The 21,546-nt window shown below is 44.6% G+C and overlaps 1 protein-coding gene and 1 long non-coding RNA gene across 3 annotated transcripts in view; one reads left to right on the top strand and one right to left on the bottom strand.

The window, feature by feature from the left end:
• Positions 1-4,414: 4,414 nt before the first annotated feature.
• Positions 4,415-13,481, bottom strand: LOC135981830 (uncharacterized). Its single transcript, XR_010599025.1, has 2 exons — positions 12,408-13,481; positions 4,415-11,052 (listed from the first exon to the last, which is right to left on the bottom strand). It is a non-coding gene; the product is annotated as an uncharacterized LOC135981830 (long non-coding RNA).
• Positions 13,482-13,594: 113 nt separating this feature from the next.
• The window catches only part of ZFAT (zinc finger and AT-hook domain containing), a 140,015-nt gene continuing 132,063 nt past the window's right edge, over positions 13,595-21,546 (top strand). The window contains exon 1 of one of the 2 annotated variants that reach the window (XM_005291035.5): positions 13,595-13,910. In XM_005291035.5, the coding sequence (XP_005291092.2) occupies positions 13,892-13,910 (19 nt within the window). In that variant the 5' untranslated portion in view covers positions 13,595-13,891. Of the gene's footprint in view, positions 13,911-14,589; positions 14,669-21,546 lie in introns of those variants that run through there. The other variant, XM_065586219.1, reaches the window with a different exon arrangement.

Raw genomic sequence — 21,546 nt, 5'->3', positions numbered from 1 at the left:
CAAGCAGCTCCACGGGGCTCTCGCCCGCAGGCGCTGCCCCTCCTGCTGTGCTCAGGGCAGGGGCAGAGCATGGAGCCCCGTGGCCCCCCCGCCTAGGAGCCGGACCTGCTGCTGGCTGCTTCCAGGGCGCAGTGCAGTGTCAGAACAGGTAGGGACTTGCCTGCCTTACCTGGGCAGCACCGCCAACAGGACTTTTAATGGCCCAGTCGGCGGTGCTGCCCAGAGCGGCTGCGACCCAGTACTGGGTCAAAACCCGCAGTTTGAAAACCACTGATATATAGTATACATATTTCAAACATCAAAGCTTCTGTACAAGCTCAAGATCAAAAAGCATGAAGCTTTGAGCATTGACCAATTATCCCCTTACCAGAGCAGAGACCTGAATACCTGAGATAATGAAATGGTTCAGCTAATCAAAACTAATTAACACTGCCTAAAAGGCAACAGATTTAACATGGATAAAATAAATACTGTTTTATGCAATATACACTTAGCCAATAGACTGCACAACCGGGGATATTATTGATGGAAATAGCTTAGTAAGTTTTGGAAAAAAGTGTCATTTATGATTAAGAGTTTTAATTACCCTTTCTATAATATTAAAATTCCAATGACTGTCACATCTCATGCTGCAACAAATTACCAGACAAGGTAAGGAAGAAAACTCCGTACACATGGTTCAGGATTTGGGGGAATTTTACTTCTTCTTGCAAAGCTTGCAACGCTGGTTAGAGACAGGATACCAGATGAGGGTAATACCTCCTGGAATCAGTGGGAGCTGAGGGTGCTCAGCACCTTAGAGGGTGCTCAGACCTTACTACACTTTCTCTATGACCAAATTTTGTGCTATTAAAGAATAGGTCTGTATTGGGGCACGTGTAGATGTGTACAACCCCAGGAGGAACATGGGGAGGGATTGTGCTTCAGGGGGCCAAAGCTCAGGGTGGTGCTTGAGTTGTACCATTCTAACGGATCACTACAGTGGCTGATACAAGGTAGGGGCAATATGCACATCTAGGAGCTCATAGAGGCAGCAGTATCTGTACTCCTAAATGCAGGAAAAAGTCAATGCGTAAAAATGGTAATTTCTTACACAGCAGATCTGCTTCCCTTCTGTATTTGGAATCATATCTGCTGAGTGACAAGATTTCACTACTAATTCCTGCAGAACCGGCACAGCTATGGAAGAGTGACTTGGATTCAGCTCTGGCTCATGTCTCATCAACACAATTGTTAACCAATTACCAAATGAAGAACCATCTGTGCCACCCCATTGTCTTCAAGTTTTGCTCTGAATTACTGCTGCACAACCATCTGAAGGTAATAGAGTTGAGTTGGTGTAACTGAGGGTATCTTTATTACTTGTGATAATACAATAAATGAACATAACCTGAGACTTTCATATCCCACACTGAGTTTGCTGCCCTGGTAATAAAAAAAAAAAATATTCTTGTAAATTGAGAAAATTTGACTGGGAAATCATTGAGATAAAATGTGGATGCCCCCTCCCCTCCTCGCCAACAAAGTCACTTTCCAGAGTAGCACTACTTTTTAGTATACAATTAGGTAAGTGCATCATTACTAATACTTCCATTTTACAGTATCTATCTTCCGAGGAGGTCACTGTAACTGACAGTAAATATTATCCTGGTTTTATAGATTATGAGAAAGAGCAGAAAAGTTTCATAGATTTTTAAGGTAAGAAGGACCCATTATGATAACTTAGTCCATCTTCTTTTATAACAAAGGCAAATGAAGAGCTCTGTCATATCTTTGAGACAAGAACTAGCTTTACTTTTGTTCTGTATTGATGTTCAACAAATAATAGTGAAAATAATTCTAATCCTGCAAACCTTCACTTCCTTAGTGATCCTTATTCATGTGAATAGTGTAACTGAAGCAGGCACAGTCAAAGTCCCCACCGCAGAAATTGTCCTAACAGGAGATTGAGGTAGATCAAGTGCCTCATTGCTGTAGCAACAGTTCCACCAGGTTGGAGCCAGAGGAAAGTTCCAGTCTTAGACATAAAAATTCCAATTCCCATCTTTAAAGGAACAGAGGGTCCTGTGGCACCTTTGAGACTAACAGAAGTACTGGGAGCATAAGCTTTCGTGGGTAAGAACCTCACTTCTTCAGATGTGGCATCTGAAGAAGTGAGGTTCTTACCCACGAAAGCTTATGCTCCCAGTACTTCTGTTAGTCTCAAAGGTGCCACAGGACCCTCTGTTGCTTTTTACAGATTCAGACTAACACGGCTACCCCTCTGATACTTGACATCTTTAAAGGGTGTCAAATTGGACAAAACCCACCTCTTGTGACGTTGTGCAGTCTATATGGTTTTATAAAAACAGGATAATAAGTGAATATAATGTAACTGGGATAGCTTTAGAAAAATATGGTAAAAAGTGAATATAACGTAACTGGGGTATGCTTCATGCAAAAGGTCTCTTGTAAGGTATCATTACAAAGCTTATAATCTACTGAGTGTGATCATCCGATTTGTATAAATGTACCACTCTTGTATCTAAAACTAGAAATATAAAATATAACTCTGAGGGCCTATTGTAATTATGTAAAGTGTGGACCATTAATGATGGTTTGGAATCTTGATGACTCCCATTGTCTGCAGATGGCTGGGTTTACCTGTGAGTCCCCCTGTATATGTGTGGGCTGGCAAGAGAGTAATGAAGTCTTGCAGTGACATGTGATCATGTCACCTGAACTGGAATCCATCTTTAACCTGGTGCTTTTCCAGTGAGGGGGGGTGGAAACCCAGAGGGACAAAGGGTTCCCGCCTTATGCAAAAGATATATAAAGGGGTGGAAGAGAACACAAAGAGAGAGGAGCCATCATGAAGAATCCCCTAGCTATCACCTGAGCTGCAACAAGAGCTGTACCAGGGGAAAGAATTGTGCCCAGGCCTGGAAGGTGTCCAGTCTGAGAAAAAGCTTACTGAAGCATCTCTGAGGGTGAGATTATCTGTATTCAGTTTGATTAGGCATAGATTTGCGCATTTTATTTTATTTTGCTTGGTGACTTACTTTGTTCTGTCTGTTACTACTTTGAACCACTTAAATCCTACTGTCTGTATTTAAAAAAATCACTTTTTATTTAGTAATTTACTCAGCGTATGTATTAATACCTGAGGGAGCAAACAACTGTGCATATCTCTCTATCAGTGTTATAGAGGGTGAACAATTTATGAGTTTGCCCTGCATAAGCTTTATACAGGGTAAAACGGATTCATCTGGGTTTAGACCCCATTGGGAGTTGGGCATCTGAGTGCTAAAGACAAGCACACTATTGTGACCTGTTTTCAGGTAAACTTGCAGCTTTGGGACAAGTGATTCAGACCCTGGATCTGTGTCTGGAGCCAGACGGGCGTGTCTGGCTCAGCAAGACAGGGTGCTGGAGTCCTGAGCTGGCAGGGAAAACAGAAGCAGGGGTAGTCTTTGCACATCGGGTGGCAGCTCCCAAGGGGGTTTCTGTGATCCAACCCGTCACACCCACCTCTGTGTATGAAAGGTAATGGGGTCTTGATGAATCAAGAACTGATGTGAGGGTCAAGCTGAAAGGGACATCATCATCAAGAAGGCCTAGAACCAAGAATGCCTGCCATAAAGGTCTGGTAAGTAGAACAGCGATCTGAGGAAATGACTTTCCTGTAGAATTCTTGACAGCAGTATATGCACAGAACACCAATAAAACAGAGGATTATGAAATACACCACTTTCAACCTAATATTTTCTGAGTTGCAATTGTCTGTAGTGGACATGATGCCCTGAAACAGAGCCAAAGAAAGCTCAGAAATTGCATGACCTCTTAACTTTGGTTCCAAATATTAGGTGCTTTGAGAGGACCCTTATGTTGGGTCAATAGGCAATGATTTTCTAGAAGGTTCCTAAAGTTCAGCCGCTGGGGGTGGGTGGTGGTGGTGGTGGTGTGTGTCCCAGAAAGGGGAATGTGCAAAGACCACTCTGAAGAACTAGCAGTTATGCTGACTGAGTCTGGAACAACAGCCTGGAAACAACCCTAAAAAGAAATCCATCAAGTACTGCTTATGCCTAAGTAAGATATGTTGTAACTACATGAAAGGGCAAAAACTTTGAATAGCAACATTTTACAGTATATTAATTAAAGAATAACATGACCAAATTATGCCCTTAGCCATTAATCAGACTAATTCACGTGCTTATCTATCAAAGCAAAAAATAGTTCTGTACAAAAATAGTCCCGTTCATAAGATTTCCCTTCTACATTTATCTGATCTTGATCATAGCTGCTTCATGCTTCAATGCCCTTTGTCAAGAAAGGAGATGGAAAAGTCCTAAAGTCAAAGCAATAAAGCATCCATCTATGTTCAGAAAAGGCACATCTCAGTTTTCAGTAATCTGACCTTCCACAACCCTAACCATCCCCCCAAAATCACAAGGCCTCATTCTGACAAATGAGAGAATTGTGCAATTACATCCAAAGAACTGTGTGTTCACAACTGAGTACAGAACTTGTTTAGTAGAATTGCTTGGGCTGGGAACTGTAGAAGGCCATCATTCATGTGTTGTTTTTTTCCCCTTTTCCCTAGACTTTCCAGTAGGCATAGCTCACAAACGGATTTGAAGATTTTCTGGTGATTTTTATTCCACCAATTCTTTTGGACACTCCATGTTCTAGTTGAACTTTTACTATTAAAATGGTTTTATATTTGGATATTTAAAACTGATTTTCTCTTACTTCAGTTAAAATCTTTTATGTCTAGTCTTATCTTTGCTAAGTAGTAACACCAGTTTCTCCCCTTCTTGGTGGTATCCACACATGTAGTAATAAGCCAGAATTACACTTCCTTCCTACCTCAACAGTCCCCAGTTTTCAGGCTATATGTATTTAATTAACTCAATCTTTCCCCATAAAACATTCTCTTCAAACTCACTATCTTAGCTGTTTTTCTGGGAACTCTACGTAGTATTTCTATATTTTTCTATAGCAGAGTGCTCAGTACTGAACACACTTTCTAGTGGTGGTCTAACCAGGAGTGTGTAAACAGGAAGAAAATACCATTGTGATATTTCTCTTAATACATCCCAGGATTTTATTTGTTTTGGTGGTTTTTTAGCTGCAATATCAAACTGAATATTCTTTACATTTTACTCCTCTTTTGTGCCTAAGGTCTATTTCTGCATTACTACTGTCCAGCCTCTTTTTTATTGTATTAATATTTGCATATAATTTACACTTGTTAATTTCAATTCCCCTCTGTATATTTCTCTAATTTGACCAGAATAGACTAGATCATTGCTGCTGCAGTATCTTCTGAATGAACAGCTATTTCCCCATGTCTTGTATTCTTTGAAAATTTCATAAAAGCACTTTCAACTTCTTCCTCATGACTTCTCATGAAGACTTATCCTTAGTTTAGTGGTACAAAGAACAGTTGCTTCCATTCATAGGGTGGAAAAGGCTTGCTTTTAAAGATAAGCATTCACACTAAATTTGGCTTTGGCTCAAGGACCAAAAACAAAACAAAACTCTTTCCACTATTGAATATAATCTTTTTAAATTTTCACAAACAACTGCTGAGGCACTGTCTTTGTTCAGATGTTCACATGCTTGTGTTTAGAAACTAATCTCTCCTCATTCCAGGTCATCCTTTTGACATAACAAACAAATACAGGATTTTCCAATAGCTCTAACACCAGTATCGTTGAGATCCACATTTTTTTAAAAGGACTATTACTCCAAACCTATTTGTCTGCAGAAATGCCTGAAAAATATTAACACTGTGGGCCTGCTTATTCACATAACACTATTAAATCAGCAGAACATTGGACTGGGACTCAGTTGATCTGGATTCTATTCCTGGCTTGGCCACCAGTCTGCTGAATGATCTTGGGCAAGTCACTTAATCTCCCTATGCCTCAGTTTCCCCATTGGTAAAATGGGAACAACAATACTTACCTCCTTTGTAAAGTGCTTTGAGATCTACTAATGAAAAGTGCTATGTAGGAGTGGAGTATCATTATTATTAAAGTGAGCAGAATGTGGCCCAGTTTCTTAGAAAAAAATCAGATCTGAGTAATTTTACTTAATAAAACTTAATTTGTTTGTTCTTTGGGAAATGTGTAATATTTAGCTTTTTCACATTCCTAAACATTTTATTACAGTACTATTATTTTTCAGTCCCCTGTAATATGGTTCCATGTTCTATATGCTAAAACACTGAAATATTCCTAGAAATGATGAGCTTTATTTTTTTATTTCTTATAATAGTCTGGCCAACTCACAAGTTCTTGTTGATAGAGATTGGTGACTCACCAGCATTCAGTGCCAACATAATTCTGAGGACCAGGAGTTAAAAAGAACTTCACCATCCCTCTGCTCCAGTAATATCCGGGAAAGATCCCTTTTGTTTCTGACCAGAAATTTGGAACAATCAAAACAGAGACTGTCTGTGATGAGGTGCGTACCCCCACCCAGGCCTTGAAGGGGTTAATATGGGCCTAAAAGGCCAATTATGGTATTTGACTGCACCTGCAGGGAGAGCCAGGTTCAACTGATCATGAAATCCAGTTGGGTAGGAGCAGGCTGGTTAGTATAAAGGCAGGAAGTTGAACACAGAAGAGGCCTACAGTGAATTCTGCAGTCATTCCCTAGAGGGAAAGTGGGTTGGCCAGGGACAAGGAGGAGATCCAGGGGAAGAGTAAGCCTGGAATCCTGCCCTGGACTGGGGAGTCCGTCAAGAGGCCGAGAAGGGTGAAATAGCCATAGGGAGCAGAAGAATCTTCAGTGGCAAACCAGAGATAGGCAAAGAAATAGAGAGGGTGAGTAGAAAGGAGCCCAAGGAAATAGCAACGAGGTCTGAGACTGAGCAGACCTGGTTGGTAGTGAACTCCTGGTTCTAGCCCAGGGACCCTAGCAGGTGAGCCCAGATTCCCCTACCAGCCACCGGGAAAGGGGCACAGGACTTGGAGACTTGGAAGATTTTCTGAGACAATGTCCAGACAGCTTCTCTGGTGGGACTGTGTTACCCTGGAAGGGGAGGAGTAAATAGTGACCTGGGTGGAGGGCTGAATCACAAAGAGGGAGCATCCCATGTCCCAGAGAGAGTGGTACCATAGTGCGAGCACCTGATGGAAAGGGGTACCAGGCTAAATAAGAGCTACTCCCCAGATCCAGCTATGAGGGTGCCCCAGCCGTAGTCTACCCCATTACACTGTCCTCAAAGAATCTATGTTTGACAAGAAACTCAGAATGTAGTCACAGCTTCCAAAGGCAGAAGGAATCACTGTGAGCATCGTCTGACCTCCTATATAACACAAGCCATAGAACTTCCCCAAAATAATCCCCAAAGCAGATGTTTTATAAAAAACATCCAGTCTTGATTAAAAATTGCCAGTGATGGAAAAATCCACCATGACCCATGGTAAATTGTTCCAATGTTAAATTACCCTCACTGTTAAAAATGTATACCTTATTTCCAGTCTTAATTTGTCTAGCTTCAATGTTCAGCCATTGGATCATGTTCTACCTTTCTGTTAGATTGAAGAGCCCATTATCAAATATTTGTTCCCCATGTAGGTACTTATACTATACTCAAGTCACCACTTAAACCTTCTCTGTTAAGTTAAATAGATGGAGCTCTTTGAGTCTATCATTATAAAGCATCTTTTAATAATGTTCATGGCTCTTCTCTGAACTCTGTCCAATTTATCAACGTCCCATTTTGAAATGCTGACACCAGAACTGGACACAACATTCCAGCAGTAGTTGCACCAGTATCAAATATAAAAGTAAAATGACCCATCTATTCCTACTCAAGATTTCTGTTTATGCATCCAATAATCACATTAACCCTTTTGGTCACAGTGTTGCACTGAGGGTTCACCTTCAGCGGATTATTCATAACCACCAAATCTTTTCCAGAGTCACTGCTTCCCAGGATAAAATCCCCCACCCTGTACGTATGGCCTATGTTCTTTGCTCCTAGTTGATGCATTTTAATACATTAAATGTAAATGTATATTGTTTGCTTGCATCTAGCTTACCTAGCGATCCAGCTCACTCTGTATCATTGACCTGTGCTCTTCATTATTTGTCACTCCCCCTATATTTGGGCCATCTGTAAACTTTATCAGTGATGATTTTGTTTTCATGAGGTCATTGATAAAAGTGTTAAATAGGGTGGGGCCAGGAACTGATCCCCGAGGGATCCCACTGGAAACACACCAGCTCAATGACAATGCTCAGTTTACAGTTGAGATTGAAAGGTTTCTAAAATGTGTCTTTTTAAAAGAAATGAAAGTAAATCTCCGAAGTGTGGTTATGGTCAGAAAAGCCATTTCAAAATGGCATCTTCTTACTCAACAGTCTAGATACTTGTGTGAATTCAGCATCACAACCATTTTAGTTTTCAGTAATTTGAATTTTGTTAGCACTGCAGAGAATACAATTAGGTGGATTTTATTCTGGCCAAAATTGAGTAAATAATTTGTAATGTATAATCTGAGTTGTAAATTCTCTGTGAATGTTGCAATTTTCTTTTTTAGCCACATATTTTCTACAAAGTATTGGTCTTCAGCTTATTTGAGAGCAATTTGTTGTAAGCATTCAATAGGTGAACTAACAACAGGGAACACAAGGTCACGTTCCTCCCTCTCTCCCCGGACACACACACACACACACACCTTGGTTTAGTGCAATTCTCAGACTCATGTTTCCGTGCAAATACTTGAAATTATAAACTTGACACTTGCTTTGTAATATTGTTTTGGCAAATATTCCTGCAACTAAACTTATTTGCTAGAATATTTGCAAAAAGGAAACCCAAAAAGTGTGTGACCAGTTTTCCCCTATGGGTGCACCACTGCAGGATGTGAGAGAGCCCATGCACGCTTGATGGAAGATTGTAAATAGCAGCGTCCACACCTGCGCACAGCAGCACCTCATATTCCCAGGTGAGGGCATACAAGGAGGCACAGAGCAGACCTGCTGCCACTCTAGCTCCTTTTTAACCACTTACAACTTGAGATGGAGCAACTGCGGCGTCTACTGCTTTCAGCCACTCCCTGCGTTTCTTATTTTCTTTCCTTATTTAACTTGTGCTTGGGGTCTTTCCCCATCCTCCCACCTGTCTGAACTAGTTGCCTCACACTTTGTGGTCTATAGCATTGCCCGGGTTATGCCTAAGACCCTGGGGTTCAAGCCCTACCAGACCTGCCACAGGTCTTTTCCCTGTAGCGAAAGCCACTCTAGCCATCTCCCATGTCGCAGAGAAACTCATGTTCCATCCAAACAGTTCCTGCTAGAGCTAAGGAGAGCTCTGTTATGAGGAGTGTCAGCCTAGCCTTTCTATCTTTGCAAGACCTTCCTTTATACCCTGTGCAAACTTTGCACCCCCGGTACATTGGCCTCAATGTTTCAGGCCATTCCAGGGAGTTCCAGGGGCAGCTCCAGAGATGAAATTCTCTAAAAGACTCCTACTACAGACTCTAGAAAGAGTGGTAAGTCACCTCACAAGGCCAACTCTCAGGATCTATGTACCCACAATGAGTACAGTCAAGGCTCCGACAGATACTGGTACCACCTAAGAGGTCCCGATCAGAGAGGTCTTCAGTTAGGGGCCTTTCAGTGCTGTTTATCTCAGAACCATCTGGCACCAAGATGCATCTAAAATCAGGGACTCTAAGACTACCTCAAGGGCTCATCCCCTCAAAGTCATAGAGGCCACAAAGACCAAGAGAGACTCCCTCTCTGATACTGTCCTCCTTGGGACATCAGCCCTCCGAGCAGAGAAACATTCTTGTCTGCTCCTCCGGTACTGCAAGCAGCAGCCTCACTCCTGCATGAATCCCTGTTCCAAGGCCCAGTACCACCTCTGGCTTCTACTGCTCATTAACGTGGCCCTCCAGATTCCTTTCCTCTAAGTATCTTATCTGAGGAACCAGTCTCTTCTCTAAGGATACCATAAGAGCCCCTTCACTAATACCACTTTGACAATTGGTAATTGAACTCTTTCCCACCAGAACAGGATCTGATCCATTGCCTCCTGTACCGGCACTGATGCTCGAAGCCCCTCTTTTCAACTTGGGGGATGACATCCTCACTCTGAGATTTTTGTACAGGGCTCTGTTTCAGCACTGTGCCACCACATTCCTCTATGGATGAACCCTGAGGACTTTTCAGAGACCAGCAAATGTCCTAGGTTCCCTGGTCACAAATACCCTCGGGGACTCTTCCCCTATCCACCTGCACAATGGACCTACTGGACCCCCTGGACACATTACAGCTACCAATTTTATAGGTACCTGCATGGAAGAAACACCTGTCAGTAGTGCAATGGCTCCTGCCATCCCAAGATTGCTTGCCGGTACCACATGTTCCCTCTGTACCTGAAGAGCCCAACAGGAGCGAGACCCACTGAACAAAGAAGAATCTCCGGCTTCAGCCAAGTCCTTCTCTTCCCCAATAAGGTAGTAATTCCACCACTGCCCTCTTATGCAGATGACTTTAGGGTCTTCCAGAACTTACTGGGGTATCTAGCTAAATCCCTCCAGATTCCATTGGAGAAGTCCAGGAGTATCAACATTCCCTGGTGGACATTTTATACATTAACCTTCAGGGTAAGATCTCCCTCCCTACCCATCAGTGAGGCACCAGCTCATGCTCTATGGCAGATACTTGCCACTATTTTGCCCCTTGCAAATGGACAGACAAAAAATATTACATTCCAGCCAAGAGAATGGGGGTTGGATGGGAGAAGTGTTACTCCAACTCCATGAAGTCCACAAAAGAAACCATCAAGCACACTCCAGACCGTCTCTTAAGAAGGAGTCTAAACACCTTGATCTCCTGGGCAAGAAAAGTTACTAATTGACTGCCCTTCAATTTCGAGTTGCAAACTACCAGGCATTAATGAAAAAATATGATTTTAACAACTACTCAACGTTTACTCATTTTATTGAACTTTACAGGCTTCATAGTCCTTAGCCACTGCAGTAGTTATGTGGCTAGAATCTTCTGGCACCCAAGGGAGGTGCAAAATACTGTGGAGGACCTTCCCTATGTAGGAAGAACATAGTTTGTTATTCACAGGTCGTTTGCATAGCTGGCAGTCAGAGAAAACATTCCTTTATTTGTATACTGTGAAAACTGCCCATGAAGGTCATTGAGGCCCAAATGCAGAACCACTTTTCAGAGTATAACTTCACTCTAAGGCCCCGATCCTACAAAAACTTGATTGAAAGGGATTACTTATATGGTTAAAGTTAAGCACATGTGTTGAAGTCTCTGTATGGACCCTTCAGCTGAAGTGGACACCTGTTTACATTGTTTTATTGCAATCAGTTATCAAGACAAGTGAAACAAATGATGGTCACTTTAAGGTTAACACAAAGGAGTCGACAGTATTGACAAGGAACTGAATGTCTCTTTAACGGTATGAAGTTTCAATAGTCAGATCTGAAACCAAATTCAAATAGCTCTTTAAAAAAAAAAAAAAAAAGCCACCCTTGGTGTATTATCAATAGTATTCACAAAAATCTTATGAATCAACCATTCCATCAACTAATCAATAGTGCTTTCTTTGTTTTTGCAGGAAAAGAACATCAGGAGGCAAACTTTTTCAGCTCCATTGCCTAGTAGTGACTTTCAGATTCAAATCAAACCAAAACAATACAGTTTTGCTGGAAAATAGTCATTGATATATTTCAGGATATTCAATGAAAAGTAATCACATCAATGCTGCTAATAGTTTTTTGATTTCTTCTGCTTATGATGAAAGAACCTGACAAGATGATTCTAGTAAAGTAATATGGATTGGTATAGATTCCTATGAGTTTATAACAAAAGACTGAAATGACAGTAACCTTAAGTGCTTTGCTAAAAAATAATGGATTTGAGCACATGCTTATGTATTTTGTTGACTTGGAGCCTGAGGCCAAGCTCCTACAATGAGCTCTGTGCAGGTGGATCCCTGTAGCTCACAGAAAGTCCCACTGACGACTCACTGCAGAAATCAGGGTCTGTGTTCATACATGTTACCTGTCCTTTAGAAAGCACATGTCTTTTCCTGATTTATGACAACTTATTTGTTCTAAAATGCTGTATTTATTATTTTAACTCAGTATTATTCCCTTGCAAAAATTAAGAGGTTGGGGGAGAGAGGGTACCTGGTACCCCTCAGCATCATGGAGCCAATCTAGAAAGAGTAATATAACATTTAATATAGTTAGGATTAAATACTTAATATGCATACAGGACTTTGAAAATAAAGGGTAAGTACTATAGATGCTAAATATTATTAATCTGGTCCTTATAGAGAACATTTTATTACATGTACCTATAACTGTTTTGAACATTATCTAAAAAAAAAAAAAAAAATCAACTGCGTAAAACAAGAGGTTGGATAAGCTTACATCTTACAAGGATATGTGGTGAATCAGGGAATGAAGCACAGAGAGGCTAAGTGATTTGCCCACAGTCACACAGGAAGTATGTGATGCAGCAGGGAACTGAACCTCTATCTCCTGAGTCACAAGCTAATAAATTAACATGAAGATGTTAGCTACGGGTGCTCAGTGCCTCTGAAACACGGGGAATTTTAGTTGAGGCAAGAGAATCCACATTTTATAACCTAACTTTACCATTTCTCTATTTAAGTCTACAGAAAAAAAAGTTCCTACCTGAGCTCCAAGGTGCCTTTAACATAATTTTAAAAGTACATTTGAGAGCCAGCAGCTTCCTCAAAACTCACGAGCAACTATATCAAATTCAAGCAATATCTTACCACCACAAACACCTCCCCCAGAAGGTGGGCACAGATGAACTTTGTACTTTGGCCTGAATGTCCTCAGATTCCAGCCCCAGGAGAGAGAGCTGCATCCTTGCCTTACTCCCAGCCCCCCCTTTTTTTAATAAAAGGGGGCTCCAGCACTTCCCCAACCTCACCTACGTCAGTATCAGGGAAAGGGAAGCGGTGTCTCAGAGCATGTCTACACTGCACTGGGAGGTGTGACTGCAGCCTGGGAATACCTGTGCTAGCTGTAACCTAGCCCGCCCAGCTACCGACAGCAGTACATAGGTAGAGCACAGGCTGTACCAGCCCCCCCAGGAGCCCTCCCCCTTCACTGGGACAGTCAGCAAGCTAGCTAGATTAAAGCCAGCACAGGTGTGCGCAGGGGAGCCGCAATCATACCTCCCAACGCCGTGCGAGCATCCTCTGACTGGCACCGCTGCCCAAGTTCTCTCCTGTAGCTACTGACAGGGAGGGAAACTGAGGCAGGGCCCGCTTCACCCCCGCAGGCCTCCCCACAGGTCCAAGGTGAACGCGCGGCTCCCTCCTCCCCGGGGCTCTCTCCGCTCCAGCAACCCCGGAGCCTGGGAGAAAGGGCCGGAGAACCCGCCAGTTTATTGCGCAATCTGGTCGGCTGGGATCCCGACTGACCCCCGCTGGGGCTGCAGCCACCTCACGGAGACACCTGAACGCCGCGCGCCCGGCTGTGACGGCCACGCCCCGCCCATGGCGACGCCGCAGCCCCGCATTAGAGAGGAGGAGCGAGCGGTCGCGATTCCAGGCAGGAAAGAGACGCGCATGCGCCACCCAACAACCGCTCGCTCGGCAGCGGTTGGACGGCGCGCGCCCCCTCCCAGCCCCTCCCCACCTTCCCCCTCTGCCCTCGCGCTCTCCGTGCGACGTCGCTGAGCAAGAAGCCGCCGTGTCGGACGCGGCAGATTCGCCATAATCCGCCACCTCGCTTTTCTGACCCCCATTAAAAATAATAATTTCACAAGGAGCGGGGAAGCCAGCGGGGCGCCCAGGTGGCCTAGTCGACTGGGACGAAAGTGCTTTAAAAGCCACCCCTTGGCCTTATTTCACGACCACCCCCTCCCGCGACCGACTATGGAGGCTCCGGCTGCAGGTGAGCGGAGCGGCCCGGGTCTAAATGTGAGCGGTGGGGGGAGGGGAAGGCGCGCGGAGGGATTCTATCCTGGGAGGAGGGGAGGGGGGGGAGCATAAAAAGTAGACCCGTCTGGTAGCTGTTCATTTTATGATCTATCCGCGTATGAAATAGTTCCCGTACGTATTATTCCCCCCGCCGGCATGACCCCTCTTTCCTCAGCTACCGACCTGCCGGGAACTCCTCCAGTCCCCCCGGGCCGGCCTCACGGCAGCTGGGGAGCGGAACCCCAGAGCTATGGGGGAGCTGCTGCTCGTCAGGCCCCCCCTCCTGAGCCTGTTCCTGCCCCCCCGCCCCAGTATTGAGCCAACCTCCTGCTCCGAGCCCCCACTCCCGCTGCTAGCCAGGCCAAGCCAGCCCCCTTCCCCCCCCTTCGCGCCACAGGCTGCGGGGTGACCGGCGGGGCTGCTCGCCACCTTCCTTTTCTTTTTTGGGGAGGGGCAGGAAGAGAGTCGCCACGCGCCCCCTCCCCGTGCCTCGCTTTGGGCCGGGACAGGACCTGCCGGAGCAGGGGGGATTTGCCTTTTCTAGGCAGGGGCCTGGGGAAGGCCCGCCCCCAGGGGGGCGGGGCTTCTTTCTGCGGTGGGAAGTCCTCCTATGGGCAGGGGGAATCCCTTCCACTTGGGGAGGGGAGTCAGCCTTTGCCCTGTATGACTTCCAGGCCCTGGCTTCAGTTCCCCGCTCCCCGTCTGCCTCTAGGAGCGAGCTGGGCAAGGAAGGTGGGTGCAGTCAGTGGGATCCTGAGTTCCTCCCTGCTGTCTGGAGATGGCGGTTCTGAGTCCCTCCACCCCTTCCCACTGTATTGTGTGCCCCACCCTATGGTGGACAGACTCAGGCTGCCCAGTAGGGTTTTTGGCATGTAATATACTCTTAAGGAAGAAGTGCTGCTAAATCTCTCTAAGGAAGCTTCAGTGCTGTTAGATGTATTTAGAGCATTGCTTACATTCAGATTCCTAAGGGTATCCTCGTCTACCAAAGCCAGGGGTCTAAACCAGGAGAGGGAAAACTACGGCCCGGGGGCCGGATCTGGCCCGTCAGGGCTTTCAATCTGGCCTGCCGGATTGCCAGCCCCGTGGCGCAGCGGGGCTAAGGCAGGCTCCCTGTCTGCCCTGGCCCTGTGCCACTCCTGGAAGCTGCCGGCATTACGTCCCTGCGGCCCCTGGGGGATGGGATGGGGGGAGATGGGGAAGAGGGCTCTGTGCACTGCTCTCACCTGCAGGCACCGCCCCCCGCAGCTCCCAGCAGGGAACAGGAAACCGTGGCCAATGGGAGCTTCGGAGGTGGTACCTGCAGGTGAGGGCAGCACGTGGCGGAGCCGCCTGCCCCATCCCGCCCCCAGGAGCCACTGCCGGACATGCTGGCTACTTCCGGGAGTGGTGTGGGGCCAGGGCAGGCAGGGAGCCTGCCTTAGCCCTGCTGCTCACTGCTGCCACTCGAGGTAAGCAGCACTGGGCCGGAGCCTGCACCCCGAACACATCCTGCGTCCCAACCCCCTACCCTGAGCCCACTAACCCCCTGCCTTGAGCCCCCTCCTGCACTCTGCCCCCCCTGCCCTGAGCCTCCTGCCACACCTGCACCTCTCCTGCACCCCAACCCCCTGCCGAGCCCCCTGCCGCACCCCACACCCCTCCTGCATGCCAGCCTCCTGCCCTGAGCCCTCTCCCCCACTCTGCATTCCCTCCTGCACCCCAACTCCCTGCCCTGAGCCCCCAACCCCCTGCTGTACCCCACACCCCTCCTGCACCCCAATCCCCTACCCTGAGCCCCCTCCTGCACACAGCACCCCCTCCCACACCCCACACTCCCTCCCACACCCCAACCCCCTGCCTCACCCCTACATTCATGGCCCTGCATACAGTTTCCCCACCCAGAAGTGGTCCTCGGGCCAAAAAGTTTGCCCACCCCGGTCTAAACTGTTTAGAAGGGTGCCAGGAAAAAGTAGTTTCTAATATTCATGTGTGAAAATAACTTACAAAGGGGAGGAACTATAAAATGTCCTGCTAACGTGCACTAAAGTAGTGTCATTTTTTTGTATTTCAAATGTCCATAAAAAAGCACGTTATGGCTATCTTGTGCAAATAGCAGAATCAATCTACATAATGTTATGTGAGGACATAGATTAAAATTGGAGACATGCCCTGCATTTTGGCCCCAGTTCAATAGTATTTGGGTGCCTTGAACCTGACTTTCGGCCAACTGTTGTGCAGAACGCCTACAGTTCCAGGTGATTTCAAGTAGAATTATGGATACTCTGCACTTCAAAAAGTCAGGTTCGAGGCATCTCAAGTAGGGTACCCAAAAATCAATGTCCAGTTTTGAGGATGTTGGTTAATTTTCTTATGAGTGTCTTCAATGTCTTTTGCTTCAAGATACAGTACCTTGCAGGATAGGGTCCCTAAAGTGTAGAATGCAGCACCTGTGTTTGGCCACAAGAGGTTGCTACTAGAACATGGAATATAACTTTTGTTGTCTATGAACGTAAGATAACTATAGCCTTGTAGAACATTTAGTTAGATAGTTGGCGCATGTTTTTAAAATAATTATGTGAGAAAAGGTACATATAGTATAAACCAGATATTTATATCCTAGTATAGATATTTTGTAGGATCTTTTATACAGTTATCGTACCAATAGGATCTCTACCAACATTGTAATCAACTATCCTATATACTAAGAACTTAACTATTGGTTATGTCCCTTGATAAGTAAATTGATCTCTTTAAACTGCAGCAGTGTGCATACAGACTTAATTTTCTTCTATGAATTTTGTCACGTGTGTCTATTTCAGCCATTTTTAGAAGAAAGTTTGCTATATTTAATTCCTACCTAAATTGTTTCATGATCAGATGAAAGCAAGTACTAAGCATCAGTTTGCTTTCCCATCCTGACAGGCAAGAGCCTCACTTTCTGTATGTGATGAATAGGCCACATAAGCTTTTCATTGTTTAAATTTCCTGTTGACAAAGTATATTGTAATGCTGATTTTGAGATGGGGCATTGGAGTTTTTAGACTTGAGTCATCCTGTCTAGACTAAACAAGTAATTTAAAGAATTTTTTTTCATCCAGTTCTGAAGTCTGCATAGTTCAGGAAGAATTTTTTTTTTTTTTTTTTTTTTAGGTTTTTGATATATAATATATGAGAGAGAGAGACTTGAGATACTTTGGGCTAGGTCCACAAAGATTCAAGTCATGTCAAGTAAGGCACCCAAAAGTTGAGACATCCAAAATCATTGGCCGCTGTAGAAAATTTTGACATTGAATTAACCTTAAGGGATAGAATAGAGCAATATTTTGTCTAATTTTAAAGACAGCTATGCCCCGTGCACAAAGCTGCCTAAGTTCAGATACCACAGGGCAGCTTTGAGCCTTAGTCTTGATGGGATTCACAAACTAAATGTTCCCTCGCTTACCTTGCCATCAGGGCCTGATCCAGGAAATGAGGTCAGAGCACACCTGACATGCAAAAAATATGGTGGTTCCAGTCTCTTATAGTAGCTCAATAGATGGAATTCTCATGTGGGATACTCCGGATCAGGTCCCCACTCTGTCTGATTGGGAGCAGGGATTTGTACCTAGCTCTCCCATCTCCTTGCTGAATGTGCTAATCACTGGGCTACAAGGTACCTATGGGTTTTTCTTTGTCCCTCCTGTTGAAACTGTTCCACTTTGTATAAAACACTTAAACGTTGATTGCATCAGGGATTGGAACCCAGATGAGCATGTTAACCACTGGGTTAGAGAGTCATTTTCACTTTCTCTGACCCAGACATCCCATCACCTCTTCTCAGGTCTCCCACATTCCAAGGAGGATTAAGTCACAGTGAGCTAAGGTCACTTTTAAGTGAGAGTATCTACATGAGGACTTAATGCACTTTAACTTCCTCACATTGACTTTTTGTACCTTTAGTTGATTTGTTATAACTTTCCTGAGAGTCCCTGTGTAGATAAACCCTAGTACTCCCAGTGTTGCCTCTAAATGTAATGTAGACAAGAATCAACAGGAAATATGGCACCGTTTAGTGTCCTACAGTATGTGTAGCATTTTTAAACTTCTTGCTGAAGCTTTACTTGTGCAGAGCTTACTGATTAGAAACAATGAAATGATGATTTTCACCACACCAAAGAAAGAGAACTAAAATTAATGCCGGTATTTTCCCTCAAATTATAACTCTAAAATGTTAATGGGGGGTGGTGGTGGGAAGGAAAGGCCTGAAGATCAAATCTTTGGCTAAGTGTCTGCTCTTGAGGCAAATGTATGGGTAACTGAAAATCATACTTGTTCCAAGCTCCTTTTTTGAAGGATGGAAAAATGCAGTTGGCACAATTAGTTGCATTTCACAAGATTATGAAATACTGCAGATTGCCTGAAGGTATAAAAATAAGTGCATTAGCATATTTCACAATATTTTGAAGAAAGTCTGACTTTTCTTTGTGTATCTATTTTAACCTGCTTATTTTCTATGTGGAATACCCTGACTACACAATGACTCAGCAGCAGGCCAACAAAACCCACAACTACATAGTAACACCTATTTGAATACAGATTGCAAATATGCAGAAAATAGTGCTCTTCTCTGACAAGCCAAGAAGGGTTTGATGCCATTTTTCTATGTCACTTTTGTTAATGCATTCAGAGTTGGAAGGGAGTAGCATAATATGTGATACTGCATATATTATAATTCTGTATATGTGCAGTTCACAATATAAGTCTATTTACTACTTAACACATCACAAAGTTGTTCAGTTCTTTTTATGTTCAACTAAAATTAGTGGCTTGTTATTTGTTACTCCTGTGTTAAATATTAGCATGAAACTTGGATACTTCTTGTTTGAGCTAAAGTAGTTGCACCAAGGAAAAAATCATATATATTCATATGTGAGTCCCCCTCCCCCTTTTCCGGAAAACCCTGTAAGGTTGCCTGCCGTGACTCAAGACCATGAGTACCAACCTCAAGGTAGACAGTTAAGAGCAAGGCCACAAACCCCAAATTAGTTGTGAGTTCTATATTTAGGCCTTGTCTACATGGCACAGTTTTATTGTCAAAAGGCAGTTTTTTGCGGACAAAACATGGCGGTGTACACACTACAAAGCTACCATTGGCAGCAAAACTCTGCTGTTTTGCCAACAAAATAAAACCACCTTGAGAAGAGGCATAGAGCTTTCTGCGGTAAAGTTAAAGTGGCAAAGCGTCAGTGTAGATGCTGCTGTTTGTTATGTCAACATAACTGGCCTTCCCTAGTATCCCACAAGGCCCACCACCATGACCGCTCTGCTTACTGTTTTGAACTCGGCTGCCCTGCAGGCATGCGCCCCTCACCTTTGAAAGCTCCAGGAAGCTTTGACATTCCTCAGTGTGGAGAGCTCTCCGATCTGCTGAGGATGCTGCTCATGGTGGCTGAGGAGGCTGTGGGAGAATTCGCGGGGAATCACAGAATCTTCAACATGGAATCAGCAGGCAGGCAGAGCAGACTGTTGCTGCAGGGGTGAAGGGGGGGGGGGGGGGGGAAGAGACTGCTGTGTAGAGCCAGGGGATGTTGTGGGGGGGTGTGCCCCTCCCCCAGGATTGGTTGCCCAGGCTGCTGTCTGAAGTTAGAGACAACACACACACTTTCCCAGCACACACTGTCTTTCTCACATATGTGCTTCCCTCCACTACAGTCTCACATGCTTCCCCAATACACACTTTTTTTTCTGTCTCTTCTTCCCCCCACCCCACACACACTCCCTGTCACACACTCCTTCCCTCCCTCCACACTTCAGTTGAAAAGCGGCTGGCAATCTAGTAGGATGCCCATGGAACGATGGGACTGAGAAACCTGCATCATGTGACGCTGTACCTGGCCCATGAGGCATTGCAAACCCTTTCCAAAGAAACCTGAAGCCAGTTGCATAGTGGGATAGCTATCCGCAGTGCACTGCTCTCTGTGTCGATGCAAGAGCTGCTAGTGTGGATGCTCTCTGCTTATACAAGGAGCATAGTGTGGACATGCAACAGCGGTTTAATTAAAGCGGCATAATTTTTGTCAACAAAACTCTAGTGTAGACAAGGCCTGAGATGTCCCCAACCAATTATCAAGTGTGAGCTCCTCAGGCACTAAAACAATCTTAATATGGAGTCACAGACAGTCCCTTGGGTACTCCAATCTATCTTGCCACCCATGTGAGCGTACCTTTGTGATAGATGGTCTTTAACACCAAAAATAAAAGCAATATTCAAGTTACTCCCAGTCCCGAAGGACCAGTCATGTACCCCAAGTCGTTGCACCTTAGATCTTACCCCAAACACAACACTTGCAGCCAATCCTATAATAAACTATAAAGATTTATTAAATAGAAAAAGGAAACCAGAGAATTATTTACAAAGTTAAAACAGGTAAACATAGATACACAAATGAGTTGCAATCTTACATTTAAAAAGGTAATAAAAGCTGCTGTAATCAGATTCTATATGTTGTTTAGGGCTAATTCAGGCTAAGCTGCTGGGGATCTTTCTCTTATGCTGAGAAACATTTTGCCCCACAGAGTACAAGCAGCACACAAATACCAACTTCCTTTTCTTTGTAGTTTTATCCCCCTCCTGCTGAGCTGAGCTGCAAACTCAGCTGATGGGAGGGGTCCACTTGCATGACTCACTTTCACAGGGAGGAGAGCAGAACAACAGAAGTCTTTTGTCCTCTTGTTGATGGTATGTAGGGAAAGCCCAATTGCAGTGTGCCACACGAGTCTTTCTGGTATCTATAAACCTTTTGTTTTGGAAAGGGTGTAACACTTTCTATTGAAGATCAGCCCTTCTTACTAATTAATATCTCTCTCCTGTGTAGTGATTTACCTGGTCACAGAGGCTCACAATACAGCTGTTCAAATATTACCTGAGGGATACAGATGTTGTGAGATTAATGCATGCAGCAACTCACAGGTGGGAAGCGGCGGCCAGCACATCCCTCAGCCCGCGCCGCTTCCCGCAGCCCCCATTGGCCTGGAGCAGCGAACTGCTGCCAGTGGGAGCTGCAATCCGCCAAACCTGCGGACGCGGCAGGTAAACAAACCAGCCTGGCCCGCCAGGCGGCTTACTCTGGTGGGCTGCGTGCCGAAGGTTGCTGATCCCTGCTATAGAGTCTAAACACTAAACACATTCTTATAATTCGAATCCTTTTTTTAACTATCTAACACACAGGTGAGCCAGAGTGTTCCAGCTTTGTATTTGTCAGCGTTTAGTTGAGACATGGGGAGCTTGGCATAAGCTGGCACTGGTCTGCCTGTGTCACAAACCCACAGATTGTAATACGAGGGGTTTGGAGCTGAAAATCTCCTTTTTGTGTATAAGTAGTTGTTACTAAAAGCATAATTTTGTAAGGAGAGCTATGTGTCCACCTTTTGATATAATGAAAAGCGTCAGTTGTTATACTGCATGTGAGTTTTGAACATCAATCCTTTTATGTTTATTTGCTCAGTCATGATCCTTATGTTAGTGTATTATCATTTGTCCTATTACAATGCAAAACTGCAATATGACTTATAATTCCAGACGTGTTATATTGTGTGCAACCGGCTGCAGATTTTAGGTCAGCAGCGGTGTGTGTGTGTGTGTGTGTGTG

The sequence above is a fragment of the Chrysemys picta genome, chromosome 2, assembly GCF_011386835.1.
Source record: "Chrysemys picta bellii isolate R12L10 chromosome 2, ASM1138683v2, whole genome shotgun sequence".
NCBI classification, from domain to species: domain Eukaryota; kingdom Metazoa; phylum Chordata; order Testudines; family Emydidae; genus Chrysemys; species Chrysemys picta.
Note: the sequence above shows the minus strand (reverse complement) of the source record. Positions and strands in the feature narration are given on the sequence as shown.